Raw genomic sequence first — 18,992 nt, forward strand, 5'->3', positions numbered from 1 at the left:
CCGCTCCCCCCGCCGCCCTGGCGTTATAACAGGCCTTTCAACCGAGTCGCCCACAGCAGCCGGCAGCCCGGCCTCAGCAGCGGTACCTCAGCTGGACTTTCTGCGGAGTCCTCCTCCTCGGAGTCCCTCTCTTCAGCGGCTTGAGACAAAATTTCCTCCCCCTAAATTGAACGCAAAAGATCTGTACTGAGCGTGTGCGGAGCGGCCGAAGTGCGCTAGCATGGAATGGAAAAAGCAGCGTTTCTGTCCTGCTTCTACAGTGGGAGAAGAGAACAGCCAGGCTTGGCTTCTCTTAAAGCCACACACAGGCGTGAAGAGGTGCTCAAGTGACCTTTACCTCTTCCCTTCTTTGCATTTAGTTCTTGCCATCGAGCAGAGGAGGGGTCCCCCATACCCACTCGTTACAAACAATAAAAAGTGACTGCTTCAGTGTGAGAGCCTTACAGCGAGGAAGTCCACAGAGATGCAGGCCCTTAATCTGGAAATAAACCACTTCTTTCTGCTGCACTAGACATGACTGTAATATGGCCACATAGAATTTGGTCTTTTAGCTCCACCCACACACAAGGGCAGAGTCACAGTTGTCTGGGCAGGATGAGCATTGTCCTTTCCCACATTTTAATTGCCCCAGGCAGAACAGTGATTCTCACCTGAAGATCCCGATTTTTAAGGATGCCCACCCAGAACGCCTCCTGGCAGTGGTTGAACGCCAGCATTGCCTTCACTCGGTATACAAATTGTTCTAGTGACTTCTTCAACAAAGGCACGTGGTTGGTCAGTCCAATATCTTGGCGAATCTAAATATGAAACAGTAAAACATGACTACAATTGATTCTTTCTTGTCTAAGTATTCTGGCTATTTAAAAAGCCATTGGTTATGCAAGTGGGAGGAATGGGACACAATCCCCGCAGAGCTTGCCCAGATTACATCATTTCTTGGTCAAATTATTTTATAGCTTTTGTTAAAAAATAAAACTCAGATAAGCATTTTGTCTAAGGCAGCAAAATGATCCTTTGCAACAATCAAAACAGCCATATCCACTCTGGATAATGCACCTTAGAGAGAGGCTAGTTACTCCTCTACGCAAGTCAGATGAATTCTGCTGACCCTTGGGAAATTATTTTGAGAATCTGCTTTTTCGTTGTTCCATCATCTCAACAACAGCTTGGTGTCACTTTGTCTGTTCTCCAAGAACAACACACAGCTTCTCAGCATGGATCTTGCACTGCTGCCCTCTTGCTCATGGCAGTCCCAGCTTGCTTGCACATGAATGTCTGGAAGCTGCATTGCTGCTGGTGCTGGTGGTGTGTGCAACTGATAACATTTGAGTAAGTCTGACTCGCACACAAGCTATTGTTGGTGAAATAGCAGAGTTATCTATGGAGGTCAGCAGTGGACAATCACACCGTTCCAGTCCAAAGCAAAAAGGAACCAGTGGCGAGACTCCACAACTACCTACCTAGGAAGGGAGATCGCTACTTGCTGATAGACACAAGCTGCATAGTAATGGTGCAGGGAGTTTCATGTCAGGAAATTGCTGAATTCCCAAGCACAGAGAAGAAAGAATGAGAAAGGTGTTGAATAAACCACTGCAATGACAATCTTTTCTTGCTCAGTGCCTGATGCAATTCCTTTACAGTAGCTACGTGGAATGTGTGTGCACTATAAACTCCAAAGCCAACCTCTACAGACCAAAGAGGCTTTGGCTTTTGGAGAACTAGGACAGGAGGGAACAGATGGAGTGGCTATAAGCAAAAACCAGCTGAGGAAGGGCAGCTATGCTAGGTATCGTGTGAGATTTAGCTCCAGGTGAGCATCAGTCCCTGCTAGGCTTGGATCTGCACTACAGAACAAAGTCACTGCTAAACCAGACAAGTTGCCAAGAGCCATAAAGGATTATTTTGTGCATAAGTATTTTCCTCTTTCATGAGAATACTTTGTAACCTGCTTGCATTAAGATGCTCTCATTAGCTATACTCTGAAAACAGATTAGCTTCCTTTCTTGGAAGAGTTCAGCACGCCTGGGAAGAGGGACACTGCTTTGCTTCGTGTTTTGCCAACAGGGAATGTGTAACTGAGTACCAACAGCAATCTGTTCTCCAGCCTGTGTGACAGGCAGGGCCCAGCAATCAGCAGCACTAATCAGAACCAAATCAAGGAAAACCTCACTAATGACACAATCAACAATCACAGTGCTCCCTGGGTCTTGGAAGCTGCCCAACTATCCGCAGGCAGTTTGGAGACTCAGCAAAGTACCATGGCATTTGCAAAAATCTGTCTCCAGAAACTGTCCCTACGTCCAGCGTTAGATATGTAAACAGGAGAGAGGCTGGTGTGGAAGAGTAAATAACAAATACTTAGCAAGTTACAGGTGAAGCTGATTGCTGCTGTGTGATGCTCTTTAAAGACATTTGTATTGAGGGAGAGTAGCAAATATCCTAGGTAACACCGCATGGTATGTCAGTGAGCATCTAGTTTCATGTGAAAGTGAAATCAAGACTGGTTTAACAAATGTTGGTGTCAACTCCTCTTCAAACAGGCATGGAGCATTCACTGCATACGTTTATTTGCCTAGATTCAGCTGCTGCCTTCTCATTCTTGCAGAAATCATTTGGCACAGAGACCTAATCAGATTGCAACAGATACAAGAGCAGTGTAAAACACAGGTGTTCACTAATTACAGTTATGTGCTAACAGGGACCAGCGACACAGCACTTGAAAATGCCAGTCAGGTGCAAAGACAGACAAAAGATTGCAAGCTGCAGTGATGCTATCCTGTTTACAAGGTGAACAGTGACTTAAAGCAGGCATGAGGATTTCACTTTCAAACACAAGGACTTTTTAGCAGGGTCTGTGCCAGTTCTCCCCCATGCCAATAGCTGCAGTGGCATGTTCTGATCTCCAGCTAGGCTTTTATGCTCCTGATGCCAGCTCTGGATTAAATGTGTAGCAAATCTAGCTGGAGGAGCCATGCTAATAGCTGGCTTTCTCCCTTCAACTACTTTGGTAAAGCTCTTTTCTCAGACATGTGTTCTTGAAACTCTTAGGAGTCTAACAGGAACAAAGCAGCACACGAAGTTCTTTCTAACTGCCTTCTCCCACGTGATTCTCTCTTTCAACAAGCACTGGCTCTCCACGCTACAAGCAGGGTGCTAATCCTCTCCTTCCTTCCCACCCCAAGTCTCTGCAGAGAGACTGGCAGACTGGGTGCGTTTTACCTCCTTCCTCCCCTCCCTTTTCCCTCTTCCCTACTATCAACATAACAATGCCAAAAAGGCACCTCAAGAGGATTTGGAGTAAGGTTTTCCTTTTGTCTGCCTCCTGTTGCCGATTCTTCTGACTCACAAGGCCATTGATCTTTGCCAAAACTTCTTTTCCATGTTATCCATCCAGCAGCTATACTTTATATGCCAGGTCTCTAAGGTCTTAGCTTGTATCCTCAGAAACACCCCCTTACAGATACCAACAATCAAAGATGTCACAGAATCACAGATTGGAACAACTAGGTTGGAAAGGAAGATCATTTAGTCCAACTGTTAACCTAGTACTGACAGTTCCCAAAAGAGTATGCTAGCCTCATCTGACATCCCAGTCAGCCACTTCCAGATCAAATACTTCAACTTTCAGGCCATTAACCAAGGCTGTTTCTCCTCCTCTTGGAGTTTTTTCTTCTACAGACACTATTGGAAGCTTGCAAGTAGAACCTGCCTATGCCCTGGAAAAGCAGTGGAAGGGAAATAAATCGTCCTTAGGACAGGAGTTTGTGCTGCAATTAGAATTTATCTTACCTTGGAATGGCCACACATGTGATGAAGTTGTCTGGTACTCAGCTGCAAGGTTTTCAGCAAACTCTGCACATCATCCTGCAATAAAGAAGTAGAGCAGCAAATCATTCTCAAAGGATTTTTACATAAGGGAAACAAGAATAATGAAACAGTATCAGTCCTAGCAATCCTTTCAAGGGGTTATGGGATGGAGATATGATGCACATATGCAGAAAACATCAGACAAACAGGATGAAGCCAGAGGAGACTTGCACTGTGCATTCTAAGTCAAGTAACTGGTAATAGAAGTATGACCACATGTCATAAGACCAAGCACTTTGAACTGAAACTGATTTTGAATCAGAGTTTTGAATGAACGCGTATCAGTGAAAGTGGGGCAATTAAAATCATGACAACCTTGTTACATCTTGCCTTGAGTACAACCTTCTGAAATAGGGGAACCAGAGGAAAGGTATAAAACATACTGCTAGATTGTGGTGTTTGAAGTGCATCCAACACAAACTCTGGATATCAGTCCTCTCTATTGACCAAATTCCATGGCACTTTCTATTGTCCAGTTGCAATGACTAGATACCCATTTAATAACCTCATTCCCTCAAACATCCATGAGTACAGATCCTACATTTGCAATAGAAAGGAGTTATCTATCAGAGAGACAAATTGTGAAGATTAAGCCAAAGAAAGAGTCTCACTGACAAAGCCAGATTGCCTTGCAACAAAACAGGGGGAGTAAGTGAACTGTTCTTGCTTGTCATGTAGTGCAGCAAGGTTGGCCTGTCCATCTGCACTCATGCATGTTGTCCTGCTCAGAGCTCCAAGAATTACTGCAAAGACATCATTGTCACTGTCCATCTGGACCACAAGCCCTCACCAACGTGACTGCTCACATGGGCTTCCTCCTCTGAGTGACACCTTTGTGGTAATAACTTTCAAAGGAGATGGAGGCTGAAAGGGCTTCTTTTTGCTAACAGTGAAGCCATCCAACCATAAAAGTGATGGCAAGTTGGGAAACAGTGATCTCTTTGCTGAGAGAGCACTGGGAGGGGCAAGTAAAGAGTGCAAAGCACAGCTGGAGACATTAGACACATCTATCATGAAGTGTTACAAATGTCATGCCAACATGTGACCAGAGACAGGAATCTCCTTCTAGCAAGCATCTGTCATGCTTCCCAACTGGTTCCAAACAGTTCTGTCTCCAAAAGGCTTACCCTGTGCTTTTTAAAGCTGTAGTCCAGGAGAGGCATGGCAAGCTTCAGAAATGCTTCTACAAAGAGACGGCCGAACTATAAGAAAATAATATATCCAAAAACAAATTTAAATTCCTTTTCAAAGAACCATCACACAGTCAGATAAGATAATGATACATTCTTTCAAGCTACTCCAGAGACTGTTCTCACTTAGTAAAAGACTGTATTTATATAAAGGCTGTATTGGAATATACAGGATCAGTAAAAGGTTCCATTTTAATCACTGCAAAGAGGCTAGAAGGACAAGGTCTCATCACTGTACACATCCCTGGTTTTATTCACTAGAAAACTGGGAGTAAAACTGAACTGAATCACTATACATATATATGAATCCCTGTCAGAAAAGGGAGAGTTGCAGAGGGACACGTGATCTTTTGGGGCTCCAAGGGAGACCTGTCTGCTGTGATGTCTCCTCTCATTTGGAGTACCACAGGGAAAGGAAAGAGGGGAAAGCGTCTAAAGTCAGTAACGCCCATTGCAGTAAGTTCACTGTGGTCAAGCTGTAAAATGAGGATTAGTGGAACACAGTTAAAGTATAAAAACCAGTATCTGCTTCTTCCACAGAATCCAGTAACCACTCTACTCCACTGGAGGCAATGATTCAAGAAAGCTGGTAAACTGCTCTCTTTGGTTATTCTGAATTCTTGCTTACCTTCAGGCAGATGCTGAGTACAGGCCTGCTGTCAAATACCTGCTTGGGCGAGAGAAAAAAAAAAGAGCCAGATCAGTCCACAAGTCTAAAGGAAACAATGTAAGCACAGCAGCCAATTAAAGGTAGCCCTTCATTAAAGTGCAAAACCTATTCTAAGGCAACATCCATTCTCAAGTTTCAAGAGGGAACACTGCATAAGCAGGTAGGAAGTACTGGCTGTCAGGTGGAAGGAAGTACTGGGCAGGATGGTTATGTGCTGATATAGGTGCACCTTTTGCAGATGGCACAAAATTATCTCAACAAGTCTGAAGTTCTTAATAGTTTGGGACCTAAGAGACCCAAGTCCAGCTGATGGGCAAGTAACCATGTAACGGACAAAGTAAAAACTGAGATGTGCATAGTAATGTATTTTGGAGGAAATAATGAAGCTATTACATTAACACTGCCAGCTGGCAAAAAACACCAGGCGTCACTGTGGAGGTCACACACAGCTGTGGTCCAACAGCAAACAAAGAAATGGAACAGATGGTCTCAGCTCTCTTGAAGGCTTTCTTCTGGTACACATTTGCCTTTATGTTTTTGCCAGTGACCAATTCTATAACTAATTAGCAAACATTTTAACTGGCATAGCACACAGATGTGAGTGAGAGCTGGGAAGGTACCCTGATGCTGCTATGGATTGCAAAACCGAACTAGCTGGTCCAGCTCTACGCTTTATGCTCTCAAAAAGCATGTGGAACACAGGTAGGGCTCCAGTGAAGGCTGCGGCGTAGAAGAATCCAACTCAATTCACCAGAGCTCAATAAACTGAACTTGGAATATGATAAAAGCAAACAGTAATGATCAGCCTAAGCAAGGAGAAAAGTGCAGCTGTACCCATCACCTTCTGCCCAAAACATCATCACTGACTGAGTGTACATCACATGACACTGAATGTACCAACACCAAAACTGATGGAAGGGAATATTTCATGCAATGGGGCTGCCCTCTGGAGTTCATCGCCACAGGATGACAAGAATTGTCAGCAGGATTCAAAGAAAGATTGTATGTTGCCAGAAGAGCAAGTGAAGCTGAGTGCTCTCAGATCACCGAATCCAAGTATCCTGTTCATTAGCCTGCCTTCAGCTGAGTACATCAGAATGTTTCCTTCTGTCAGATGTTATTCCAGATCTACCTGAAAGAGGGTTTCTCCCATCTGCCTCTTCCACAGCTGGCAGCATACTGTCAGACACAAAACACTGTACTAGGGAACTGGGGTGTTTGTTCAGCCATTTTTTCTGCACTTCCTTACATCATCTGGTCTTTGTGCAGACTTACTATTTGTGCGAGAACTATGTTAGTAAGATGTGCAGGCTGTAAGAATTAAGTAGTATTGAAGTGAAAGTTAAATGGAAACCCTTGCACACAGATTATAACTAGCTTTATTTACCACCTCCAGGTTGTTCCACTAGTCAGCCATACTTCACATTTTTCTCTTGTGGTGGTGAACCGAGGTACACTGGACTTTGCTGAGAATCTGAAGGTAAAGTCATAAAAACAGCCAGACCCTCACCTTGACCAAATTAACGAGGATATGGAAAATCCTCACAGCAATGTTCCACTGCAGCAGCTTCTCCAGTTGCACCTAGCAGGACAAAAGGGGTCAATAACCCGTGATGGTGTATTCCCTCTCACCTTGCTGGATGCTCTCTCAGCATTTGCTGTACCCAAAGCATTGCTGTTGTTGAAGACAAAGGAATAGAGCTTCACCACAGGCAGATTTATCACAGCAAAATCACTTCATGGCCTCATCAGCGCTCACGTGGTTTAAAATGCCAAGAGTTAGCACACTTCCTTGCTCTCAAAGCAGCTCTTGGTTGCAAAATAATTTTGTGCTCCCACACAGGCATGCAGACCAACTGCACAGCTTAGTATTTTACTGATTACTACCTGTTTTCTGGTTATAGCTTCTGATGGATTTACTGGATTTTTGACATGGAACAAACCAGAAAAAAAATGATGCTACTTATATGTTACCCTATATAACAGTTTTACCTGATGAATGAAGCTGTCTGCCTGCATTTCCTAGACAAAGTTCAGTAGTAGATTCCTTTACAATTTATACATCTTTATTGTACTGTACAAATCAACTTATGTCTTCTTCCCCTCAAAGAGTCCAGTGCATTTATTTTCCTACCTCACTTGAGTCTGATGGTTTCCCAGCTGGAATGCTTTTCACTGAACTCTCTAGCTGAGCCATCATTACTCTGAAGAAAACCGGGAAAGTCTGCCTGTGGAGAAAGTGAGAGCAAAGCTAAAAGCCAACTCTGAGCATCTAAATAGGCTTCCTGTCCCCTGAACAGTATGGAACACTTGAAAGTTACCCAGCTGGGCATCCTTCTCCCTAGGAAATCACAAAAGATTAACCCTAGGACTCATAAGCACATCTAGCCCAGCCTCGTTGCCCAGACAGACAGAGAATCCTGGGAAGTCACTACCACTTCCCCAGTGTGAACCACACACAGACACCACCTGCTTCTTCACAGTGCTGGGGGATGCACAGCAAAATGTTTCCAGCTGTCAGCATAAGATGATTTTGGTAGTTCCAAAGTGCAGGAACTTTTGCCATCCCTGCATAAACTGTGCTTCCAAATTCCTGTGGTAGAAGTAGAAACACCTGTGTGTCCTTTTGCACACAGCATACTACCCCAGGATTGACTACAGCCACCCCAGACCTCTGAGGCTGACTTTTAGAGTGCTTTATACCACCACAGGAGCACAGAGTCAACATGCCTGATGACAGACAGCAGTTCAGTCTCCAATTAAAACGGCTCACAAATAATAAATTCAACATTGTGTTAATGCACAAGGCCATTCCACCTTGACATAAAGCTAACCATATACTAACCTGTTGCGTACTGCCAAAAGAATGTTTACAAATGCCTAGAGTAGTCCACAGCAATACTAACTTGAAAACATAATAGACCACAAAATAAGAAAATTAAATATTAAAAAGTAGAAATTGCCATTTTGCATCTTATTAAATTCAAATCTCTGTTTATATAATTACCTGCTTAGTGTAGGATAAGTAGAAGAATATCCATCTTTGGCAGAGTTTATCAGTTCAGGAACACCAACACTGGAGATTTCTTCTATAGATTTCAAGATGTTGTCTGTGTGCTCCAGGTAGACACTAAATCCAAAACCATTTCAGAACTATTAGTAAATATTATGCAGAATAACACAGCAAGTTCTTGAATGCTGCCCTACCTGAAACATGTTGCCTGAAATTGCCAAGCTCATTCTTATGCCAAAGGCAATCATATGTAGGAAATCCAAAGCAAATACTTCAAACTGTCACAGTAACGTCATTAAAAGCTACCATGATCTGAAACAAACCTGGATTTAATGTATCCTCACTTTTGTATTTAGGAAGAACAAGTGTGAAAAGGAGATGGAGTTGCCCTTTATGTGAGAGAATGGCTGGAATGCACGGAGCTCTGCCTGAGGGTGGGTGATGAGCCAGCTGAGAGCTTACAGGTAAGGATGAAAGAGCCAACCAATATGGGTGACTTTGTAGTGGGTGTCTGCTATAGGCCACTTGGATCAGGAACAAGCAAATAAAGTCTTCTACAGACAGCTAGAAGTAGCCCCATGTTTACAAGCCCTGGTCCTCATGGGGGACTAACCACCATGATACCTGCTGGAAGGCCAGCACAGCAGGGCACAAGTAATCCAGAAGGTTCCTGGAGAGCATCGATGACAGCTTCCTGAAACAAGTGACAGAGCAGCCGATGAGGAGAGGTGCTCTGCTGAACCTCACACTTAAAAACAAGGAAGGGCTCTGGAGATGGGAAGGTCGAAGGCATCCTTGGCTGCAGTGACCATGAGATGGTGGAGTTCAGGATCCTGAGAGGAGGGAGAAGGACAAACAGCAAGTTCGTAACACCAGACTTAAGGAGGGCAGACTTTGGCCTCTTCACAGACCTTCTTTCCATGGGGCCTAGAGGGAAGAAAGGTCCAAAAAAGCTGGCTGATACTCAAGGATCACCTTCTACAAGCTCAAGAACAGTCCACTTCAAAGAGCAGAAAGTCAAACAAAAATGCCAAAAGGCCTTCATAGATGAACAAGGAGCTCCTGGCAAAACTCAGACACAAAAAGGGTGTATATAGAAGGTGGCAGCAGAGACAGGTAACCTGGGAGGAATGTAGAGACACTGTCCAGACCTGCAGAGATGTACTTAGGAAAGCCAAAGCCCTCCTGGAGTTGAAGCTGTTGAATGTGGTGAGGGGGGTCAAGGGCAATAAGAAGGGCTTCTTTAAGTACATAAGTAGCAAATGGAAGACTAGGGAAAATGTGGGTCCACTGCTGAATGGGACAGGGGTCTGATGACACAGGATGTGGAGAAGGCTGACATATATAGTAAGGGACTGAATACCTTCATCACCTCAGTTTTTACTAGCAAAACTGGCCTCCAGAAATCCCATGCCTCAGAGCAGGGGTGTCTGCAGCAAGGAAGACTTTGTAGAAGAGAATCAGGTTAGGAAATAGCTAAGCAAACTGGACACACATATGTCCACAGGCCCTGAGTTCTGAGGGAGGTGGCTGATGTCACTGTGAGGCTACTCTCAATTATCTTTGAATGACCATCGTGGTTGGGAGAGGTTGGGGCTGGAGGAAAGCAAATGGCACTGCTGTCTTCAAGATAGGCAGGAGGAAGGACCCAGGGAACTACAGGCCAGTCAGCTGCACCTTGATCCATGGGAAGATGGTGGAATAACTATCCTGGAAACACTTCCAGGCACATGAAGGACAAGAAGGTGATTAAGAGCAGTCAGCATGGATTCACCAAGGGGAAGTAATGTCTGAGCAGCCTGGTAAACTTTGATGAAATGACTCTGGCTTGTAGATGAGGGGAGAGCAGTGGATATTGTTTATCTTGACTTGTAAGGCTTTCAACACTGCCTCCTGTAAAAGTAGCTGTTGATGGGCTGGATGAGCACAGTGAGGTGGATTGAAAACTGACTGAACACTGGAGCAGGGCAGCTGGAACAAGGTGACCTCCTGAGGTCCCTTCCAACCTCACCCACCCCGGGAGTCTGTCATTCTGTTTCACCCAATACACAGTCCTGCTCTCCTTGACTTTAGTGAGAGCTGACTGCTTTCAGTTTAGTGAAAAAAACAGATACTTTGGTCCAGATCCACACTTACATGTGCAGGTATACACACGTACATGTATAGATGTGCTGATGTATACTGACAAGCTATAGTCTAGCAAAGATGAGATCCAAACATGTTTCTGTGACCAATGGCTAACAATTCTTCCTACCATTCACTGACTTTCAGTGCTGTAGAAACAGTGCTTTAGGCCAAACTGTGTAAGTATGAGGGTTATCATAGAATCATTCAGGTTGGAAAAGACCCTTGGGATCATCAAGGCCACCCATCAGCCTGACTCTACAAAGTTCTCCCCTACACCATATCTCCCAACATCTCATCTAAATGACCCTTAAACACATCCAGGGATGGTGACTCCACCCCATCACTGGGGAGCCTATTCCACTCTCTGACCGCTCTGTGAACATTTTTTTCCTACTGTCCAGTCTGAACCTCCCCTGTTGCAGTTTAAAGCCATTCCCTCTTGTTCTGTCACTAATCCCCTGTGAGAAGAGACCAGCACCAAGCTCTCTACAATGCCCTTTCAGGTAGTTGTAGAGTGATGAGGTCTCCCCTCAGCCTTCTCTTCCTCAAACTGAACAGGCCCAGCTCCTTCAATCACCCTCACAGGATTTATTCTCCAGGCCCTTCAGCAGCTTCGTTGCCCTCCTCTGCACTCGCCCCAGCACCTTGAGATCTCTCTCGTATTGAGGTGCCCAAAACTGGGCACAGTACTCAAGGTGTGGCCTCACCAGTGCTGAGTACAGGGGGACTATCACCTCCCTACTTCTCCTGGTCACACTATTTCTAATAGAAGCCAGGATGCCGTTGGCTTTCTTGGCCACCTGGGCACACTGCCAGCTTGTGTTCAGCTGCTTGTCCATTAGAACCCCCAGATCCTTCTCTTCCAGACAGCTTATGATTGAGAGGGATCATTCCTCTGCAGCAACAGTAATTATTAGGAAAAAAAAAAAGAGTGTCTTGGCACACTTGAGAAAATGGCTTGAGCCTTACCAGAGCACAGTATATAGCTCACTGTTGAACTGGCTGCCCTTCTCTCGTTCTCCACTGGGCTTCACCCATGACTGGCAGAGGAACTGCTTTGCTAGTGAAGCTGTAAAAGATAAGGGATAAATTACTGAAGGAAGAATCCAAGACAGTTTCCTTCTTCCATATAAAGGCAGTGTGTCCAAATGGCTTTTTGTAAGATCACAATATCACTACCCCTCAATATGCAAGGATGCATTTCCCCTAAAAAGCAGTAAGACCACAAGGCCTTAATAAAAATATATGCACACAAACCAAAATATTAACAAAACGTATGCACAGCCAATGTGTTCCTGGTCCGGAATACCTGTTCACATCAGGACTGTGATCCATCTCTGGCCACTTCTCCCTGACAAAGTTATGTTAAGCCCTATTTGTTTGGTAGCTCCTACAATGTTCCAACTGTTTGGTTTTAATTAGACAACATGCAACCCTTAGGGCATCCACTTCTAGAAACGGAAATCCAGTAACAAGTGACTTGACTGGACACAGCACTACAATAATAAATACTGAACAGGCAAGTTTGAAGTTAACAGGTTTTTTTTAAATCAAAACTCCTAAGAAACCTGTCTGTCTCTTGCAGAAATGTTTAAAACCAGGGGATTATTAGTTAAAATTGATTATTCCCTGCCACACTCGGTGGGTAGTTCTCCCAGTGTGGGACTGTAAAATAGTAAAATAATCTCAAAGTAGGGAATTTACAATTCTGAGTGGCTATGACCTGAGAAGGACAAATTTTAGAAGTGTCTTAGTCTGACAAGGTATGGCTAAGAGGTGACTGCCTGGAGTCTTGATTTCAGTGTGTGAAAGTGGAGAGCAACTAATTTTCTTGTGTATTCCCTGCAAGCATGTCTATGCCTTATCTGCCTGAAGGCTGTTCCTCTTACAGAACAGGTCCTAGTCCATGAGAAGAGCTCTCTTAATTGAAAATGTTTGTTGCATGAGGTTAAGAACATACAGACTTTCCTCTCTGCCCTGAAGTAACAGCTGTATTTGCAGTTCATTTCCATAATTTTTGGAGATGAGCTGTCACAGACATCTGTACTTACAGGAGGAAGCTACACTGGATTAAGTCTATGATCATCTCCAAAATCAGTGATTGAACTGGTACCAAAATTGAACAGCAGGCTTGTTCTTAGAACTCTTAAAGCCGCCAGGCTCTGATTATCAAAACATCATCTAAAAGAGCTGGAGTCTGCCTTCCTGCATGTGACTGAGGCACAGCAAAACAAATACCAAAGAGGTTCCTTATATTTACTGCTGTTCCTTTTACTAACAGCTAGGACTGTTCGCCCAGTGAGATTACTAGGATACCAAAGGGAAATTTCTCCCTCAAAAGATGCACTCCAGAGATAGAATCCATGATTTACAAACACAAAGGACAGCAGGAAAACTAATCTGAGATTAGAGGTTCTTCACACGTTACCCATTTTCTCTTTCTTCCAGCCAGTCATTGGTTTCTCAGCGATGGCAATCAGGAGCTGAGTAAGGATGAATGCACAGTGGAAGCTGGGAACACTCTGCTGGAAATTCAGTAGGTATTGAAAACTTTCACTGGGGATGACAGGAAAGGGAAAGGTAAAACCAGTGTAGATAGGGTAATCTCCCAGAAACACAGAAATAAAAAGGAAGTATTAGCCCACCTCAGATCTAAGGTCTCCCTAGCCCAGTATTTTATCTCTGGCAGTGCCCTTCTGAAGAAGGAGTAGTCAGCCTCTAGTAGATAAAAATTCAGTCACTGAGAAACTTCTCTCAAGCCCCAGTCGCTCTAAGTCTAGCCACATCTTTATATACCAGTTTTGCCTGGTGCTGCTGTAAGCATTTTAACTATCCAGAACATACTCATTCCTTCTGTGAATCCTACTAATCTCCCCATCTCAAACAGCATACAAACAAATGAGGTCCATAGATCAATGCATAATTTATAATCCAGTAGTACCTTTTCATTAGGTTTGACTGCACTGCCATTCAATTAAATATAAATGGTCTGTGGTCTCTGTGAGAGCTCCCAAAACACTCATTTACCCAAAATGCCCACAAAACCCAGGGAAACCGCTTGAAATTAATCCCTTTCAGCGCTTAGGAAATACTGATTCTACCTTATCAGCTCCTCGAGAAGAAGAAACTCTGTCTCTCCTGGCTTTAGCCTGTCTGCAAGCACCTGGAGAGCTGACCTTAGCAAGTCAGTATTTTCATGCTGAGAAAAACCATTCCTGAGGGGGGCGAAAAAAAAATAATCCAGTTCATCAGACTAGAAGGAAGAGAGCTATCAGACACAAAACCCTAACAGGGCATATTTCTGCAACATGAAAAATAAAGAAGCTGGACACACAAGAAGAGCCCTGCAATATGAAAGTTAAAAGGGGACACAAAAAACTGAAAACTGCATGGGAATGTAAAACTTTGTGCACTCACAATACTAACTTTTCAGTTAGATTGCAGACCTGGCTTGGTGGGGACAAGCCAGTTCATGTAAGTGAAGGTCTATATATACTAAAACAATGCTATGCAGACCTGAAAAGCAGAGGATGTATAATGACAGTTGCTGTGCAAGTGCAGTGATAGTGGCTGGTCACCTCTTGCACAACAGGCAGGAGCCTAACAGGGAGGAAAACTGTAGAGATCTTAATCAATTCTTTGAACTACCAGCGTCTGTGAAATCATTCAGTGAGGATATGCATTCTGGAAATGCTCAAATGCATCCACATTCTAGATCTATAGACTGAACACATGGACATGATAATGGTAATACTCAAGCACATCTTTAACACACAAGTTAATTAACAATTGGTAATATAAGAGTGCTTGGCTAAATATATGCAAAAGGAGTTGTAATTGGTTGTTGGACTCAAGTGGCTGGACAGCTCAGCTCAGTATATGGCTGCCTGACCTGCAGCAAAACTGAATTATGTTACTCTATCTAAACTGAACAGCAAAACTGATCTTGAGCTGCCTGTGGTGAAAAAGTAGACAAGACAGGTTGACTTAGGAACAACCAAAATTCATACTGGCTAATGAGAAAATGACAAATCCAGGAATAGTCAGGAGTGGGTCAGGGTCCCTGGGACTCCAGTAGTGGCCAATAGGACAAGCAGACCTTGGACCTCATTCACTTCTTACACAGTTACTACTGGTTTTAAAGTACAATAAAGGTAAAATACTTTCCACACACAGATCTAAATCGGGGTTCAAAAAAAATTTCTGCGATGCTATCCTTGGATTATATTAGCAGACGCAGATGTCAAATCCAGGCTGTACAAGCATGGCTGAGTTAGACATTTATAAATCCAGTTCGACTGCATCAGCAGCACAGGCTTTTCATCAAAGAAGTACGCATTCATCCTTTACCACTGGCAAAAGAAATTCTTTCATTGCTCAGGATTCCAGTTACAATTTAGCAAAGGATGAGGGGCCTTACTGGGTAAGGAGTTCTAAAATCCCTAGGCAGAATGGGAGTTGCACAACTAGTGTGCCAGCATGCCATTTATGCTGGGCTTGACCCGATGATTTCTATCCAGTCCAATGCTTCATCACCCACAGTTTTAGTTCAGCTCAGGATCAGGCAATGAAGCTTGACATAACTATAAAAGTGCTTAAAAGTCTCCAACCGCTGCAGTGTGCTCTTCTGCATAGCCAACAGGTCATTTGCTGGGTACAAACACTGAAGAAAAGGAACAAGAGGAAGCAATAAATGGAGTTTGCTCATTGAGGCAACTGTATACCTTTCTGTTTAAACTCACCAAGCAAACAGGGAGCGAAAAGTTAGTAACAGTTGTTGGTAACAAGAGGACATCAGTTGGTGCTCCTGGATATTCACTCCTGGTTCGTCCTCCACACCCCGATTTTGTGTAAGAATTGCCTTTAATATAGAACAAATAATTAATTTAATGCTATTCCAAGGACAGATAATGGCACAAGAATCCATTTCCATAAATTCCACCTTCAAAACACCTGAAGAAAAAGTGACTCACTTTTTCCCACAAACAAAACTAAAAATAGCCTTAGACGTGGCAAAACTTGACAGTTTTTTTGAGTCAAAATTGCTGCCCACTGACCTGGAAGTAGTTGTGCATGTTCTCCATGTGATTACAAAGCGGCTTCAGTAGCTTGACCACACACACAGCAACTTCCTTGGGGGATCTCTGACACAGGTGGGAAAAGCCAATATCCTTGTGGCCTCTTTCCTGTAGCAAAACCAAAAGATTTAAGTCACTTTGTCGCCCCTGTGAATAACTTCACATCAAACACTACCTCTTAGCCTGCTTCTGAGCAATGCAATTCCTGCACTCTGTCAGGAAGGGTCACAGAGTAGAAAGTTGGCTTCTGCTCAACAACCAGCACCAACTCAGACAAGTGGATAACATTCAATGAAAAGAATAAAACTGTTATGATGTGTAGATCTTTTATAGAATCATAGAATCATTTAGGTTGGAAAAGACCTTTAAGATTGTAAAGTCCAATATTTTACTCAAACACTAAGGCATTCTCTGCATATGGGAATTAAAAATGGGTAGAAAGAAGAGGAGAAAAAACACTGAATATGATGGAGTCCATCAGGCTATAGTGAATTTCTCATAGTTTAATGCAGTGGGTCACATATGTTTACTTTCCTCCTGAAGGCATCAGCCAGGAATGCAAGGAGTCACTGTATTCAGGGTGTTCTTCTAAAGACTGCAGAAAAAGCAGAAACACAGACGCAGCAGCTTCTGTTGGATGCAGCAGCTACCTGATGTGCCTAACCTGAGCTGCTGCGTGAAGAGCAGAGCCGTCTCCCCAGGGAGGACTAGGAAAAGGGTCACTCAACTCCTGAGGCTACAAGGCTTTCCCTCAGTTATATACCCTTTCGCGAGACATGCAGAGAAACAGATATTGTAAATGCTTTAGCAAGGGAAGTGGTACAGAAGTCTCTTTTGAAAGAGCAAGTGCTGCTCTGACACACAGCTGGGTGTCAGGACTTCCATTTAACTGCTAGGTGAAAATCTGAAACACATTTCTCTCAGGAAAGGCCTGGAGACCACTGACGGGCTCTACCTTAGCCCAGGTCTAGACCCACTGGCTGCTGCTGTACTTGCCTTTGGGAAGGGCACTCTCCTTGTGGAGCCCGCGGTCAGCACATGTTCAAGTTTCCAGCACAGGTCATCCAGAAGGAAGCAAAGCTCAGCTGGCCCCAGCTGCACAAATTCACGAGCCTGCAATTACAGGAATAGTCAATCCCAGGACTCAGCCATAACTGCAGTGCTTTGAAGCTCACGTTCACCCCCTCCTTTTCTGATTATGACTTCTGGCTCAGTTGACCTCAGTCATGGACTTATTTGGTAGATGGTAGGGTTTTCTGTCTCGCCCACTCTAGGTACGGGGCATTGGTTCTGGTTACTCAAAGTGTGAACCAAACCTGGTGCTCTGAACATAGCTAAGGCAATGTCAGTAACACTGAACTACTGAGAAAGAACTGATTTATATACATTGACATTGAAAATAAGCTCCTAAGGATAAAAAGAGCTTTAAGCCCAAAGAGTCACAAAATTCACCAAGTAATACTCAAAAAGTAATTTGAAATAATGCCATATAGCCCAAGAGGCTTATCAGTCTCCAAGCTGGCATGTGACCTGCATGCACAGACAGCTGTCCTTGGAGCAGGCCAGGCGGTACTTCAGCCTGCCATGGCCTTCTCACATTTTACAAATCTTACTGTAGCCTAACAAAATTAGACTCCAGATGGACTCAGCCTGCCTACAAAGAGGGCAACAAAATTAAGGACTTCTGTTTTCCACATCCACAGCAATGCAGTTTGTCATAGGTTCTTTTTAACAGGCAAGTGGCCTCTTAGTGTATTTAAGATCCTACAGCTTAGCAGTGTTCAATACTAAAGCCCCTTTCTTTTCATTAGATCTATACATGTTATACTGTACCTCTTTTCCTTTTCTGCAACATTTATAGGACTTTGGTTTTAACATTGCTACGCTATATGTCTGCTTTTCTCAGGAAAGTCCTCTTTATCTCAGTGCCTTGAAGTACTTTGGTTTCTTTGTGGGAAAATTCTGTCCTGGTACCTAGCTCACAGCCCTGAACCAACACATTTTAACATCAGTTTTCTGTCCATTTTAATGGAGCAGAAAGGGCCAAGGCCTCAGAGAGAGGCAGTTACACAAAGCCTTCTCAGTACGGTTTTACGCTGTTCCATTCACCTCTGTATGCATCTCTGTGTCCAAGACAGACTTTGTCAGCAGCCCACAGTGGAGTACAGTGAACACTTCGAGGTCTAGCTCTCGAAAGTACGGGCGATAGCTCTGCAGCTGTGCCAGAGGATTTCCTGCCTCTCTCTCACCAGCAGTCTGAAAAGTAAGTGGTAGAATTAAGGTTGCAACCTGCAAGACTATATGACTTTCTAGCTCAAATAAAACTATTTTCTTTTCACATAGATTTCTGTATTTTGTGCCAGGTTGAAAAAAAGACGAAAAAAAGACTAGGAGAGACAAGCACATAGGATCAGAAGCATTTTCATTTTGGACTATAAAAATTATTTAAAATTTTCTAGAAAAAAAATACTTAGAAAACTAGAATAATCTTTGTTATCTCCTCTGTAAATCAGCGGCCACTCTGAAATCCATTCTGGACTTGCACCATAAGAACCCATAAACACCACAAGAGACAAAGGCAAACATAAGTAACAGGATGGCAAACTATGGGATGTTCTGTTGCCTCTGGTTGACAGTCTGTAAGTTCTTAAAGATTTCCTCCACAACCCTGTAGCAGGAGCTGATGTATGTTACCTGTGGCTCACAACAGGGTTTCCGTATTCCACTGTCCTGGGCAAGGCACAGCATCTAAGGACTAGTCTGGGACCAGTACTCTAATTAAGTAAGAAAGATTAGATACATTCCCTCCCAAAACCATCTGAGACTTTGCTTATTCCCTGTAACTTAAGTGACTTTGTTATCAAATCTGCTCAGGTATCATATCTGTACAATAACAGGGAATTAGAAGCATATTTGCCTGACTGAAATTGATAAAATGGGCTCTGAATAACATTTATTAGTAACAGTGGTAGAGGTAGGGCCCTGGGAGATGCTTATGAGATCCCAGCCCCCAGGGTGCTGAGCCCAAAGCTGGACACACTTCCCTG

The 18,992-nt window shown here is 43.6% G+C and overlaps 1 protein-coding gene across 1 annotated transcript in view; it reads right to left on the reverse strand.

Moving 5' to 3' along the window:
- Positions 1–23: 23 nt before the first annotated feature.
- Positions 24–18,992, reverse strand: part of FANCD2 (FA complementation group D2) — a 55,152-nt gene continuing 36,183 nt past the window's right edge. The window contains exons 29-43 of the mRNA XM_026857586.1: positions 18,055–18,201; positions 16,942–17,058; positions 15,925–16,053; positions 15,610–15,728; positions 13,969–14,082; positions 13,296–13,423; positions 11,837–11,936; positions 8,735–8,857; positions 7,862–7,955; positions 7,238–7,309; positions 5,686–5,724; positions 4,995–5,069; positions 3,790–3,864; positions 651–797; positions 24–161 (exon numbers count right to left, since the gene is read on the reverse strand). Of these exons, the coding sequence (XP_026713387.1) occupies positions 24–161; positions 651–797; positions 3,790–3,864; positions 4,995–5,069; positions 5,686–5,724; positions 7,238–7,309; positions 7,862–7,955; positions 8,735–8,857; positions 11,837–11,936; positions 13,296–13,423; positions 13,969–14,082; positions 15,610–15,728; positions 15,925–16,053; positions 16,942–17,058; positions 18,055–18,201 (1,617 nt within the window). The remainder of the gene's footprint in view (positions 162–650; positions 798–3,789; positions 3,865–4,994; positions 5,070–5,685; positions 5,725–7,237; positions 7,310–7,861; positions 7,956–8,734; positions 8,858–11,836; positions 11,937–13,295; positions 13,424–13,968; positions 14,083–15,609; positions 15,729–15,924; positions 16,054–16,941; positions 17,059–18,054; positions 18,202–18,992) is intronic.

This window comes from Athene cunicularia, assembly GCF_003259725.1.
Source record: "Athene cunicularia isolate RWA chromosome 12 unlocalized genomic scaffold, athCun1 chr12_part1, whole genome shotgun sequence".
In the NCBI taxonomy this organism is placed as follows: domain Eukaryota; kingdom Metazoa; phylum Chordata; class Aves; order Strigiformes; family Strigidae; genus Athene; species Athene cunicularia.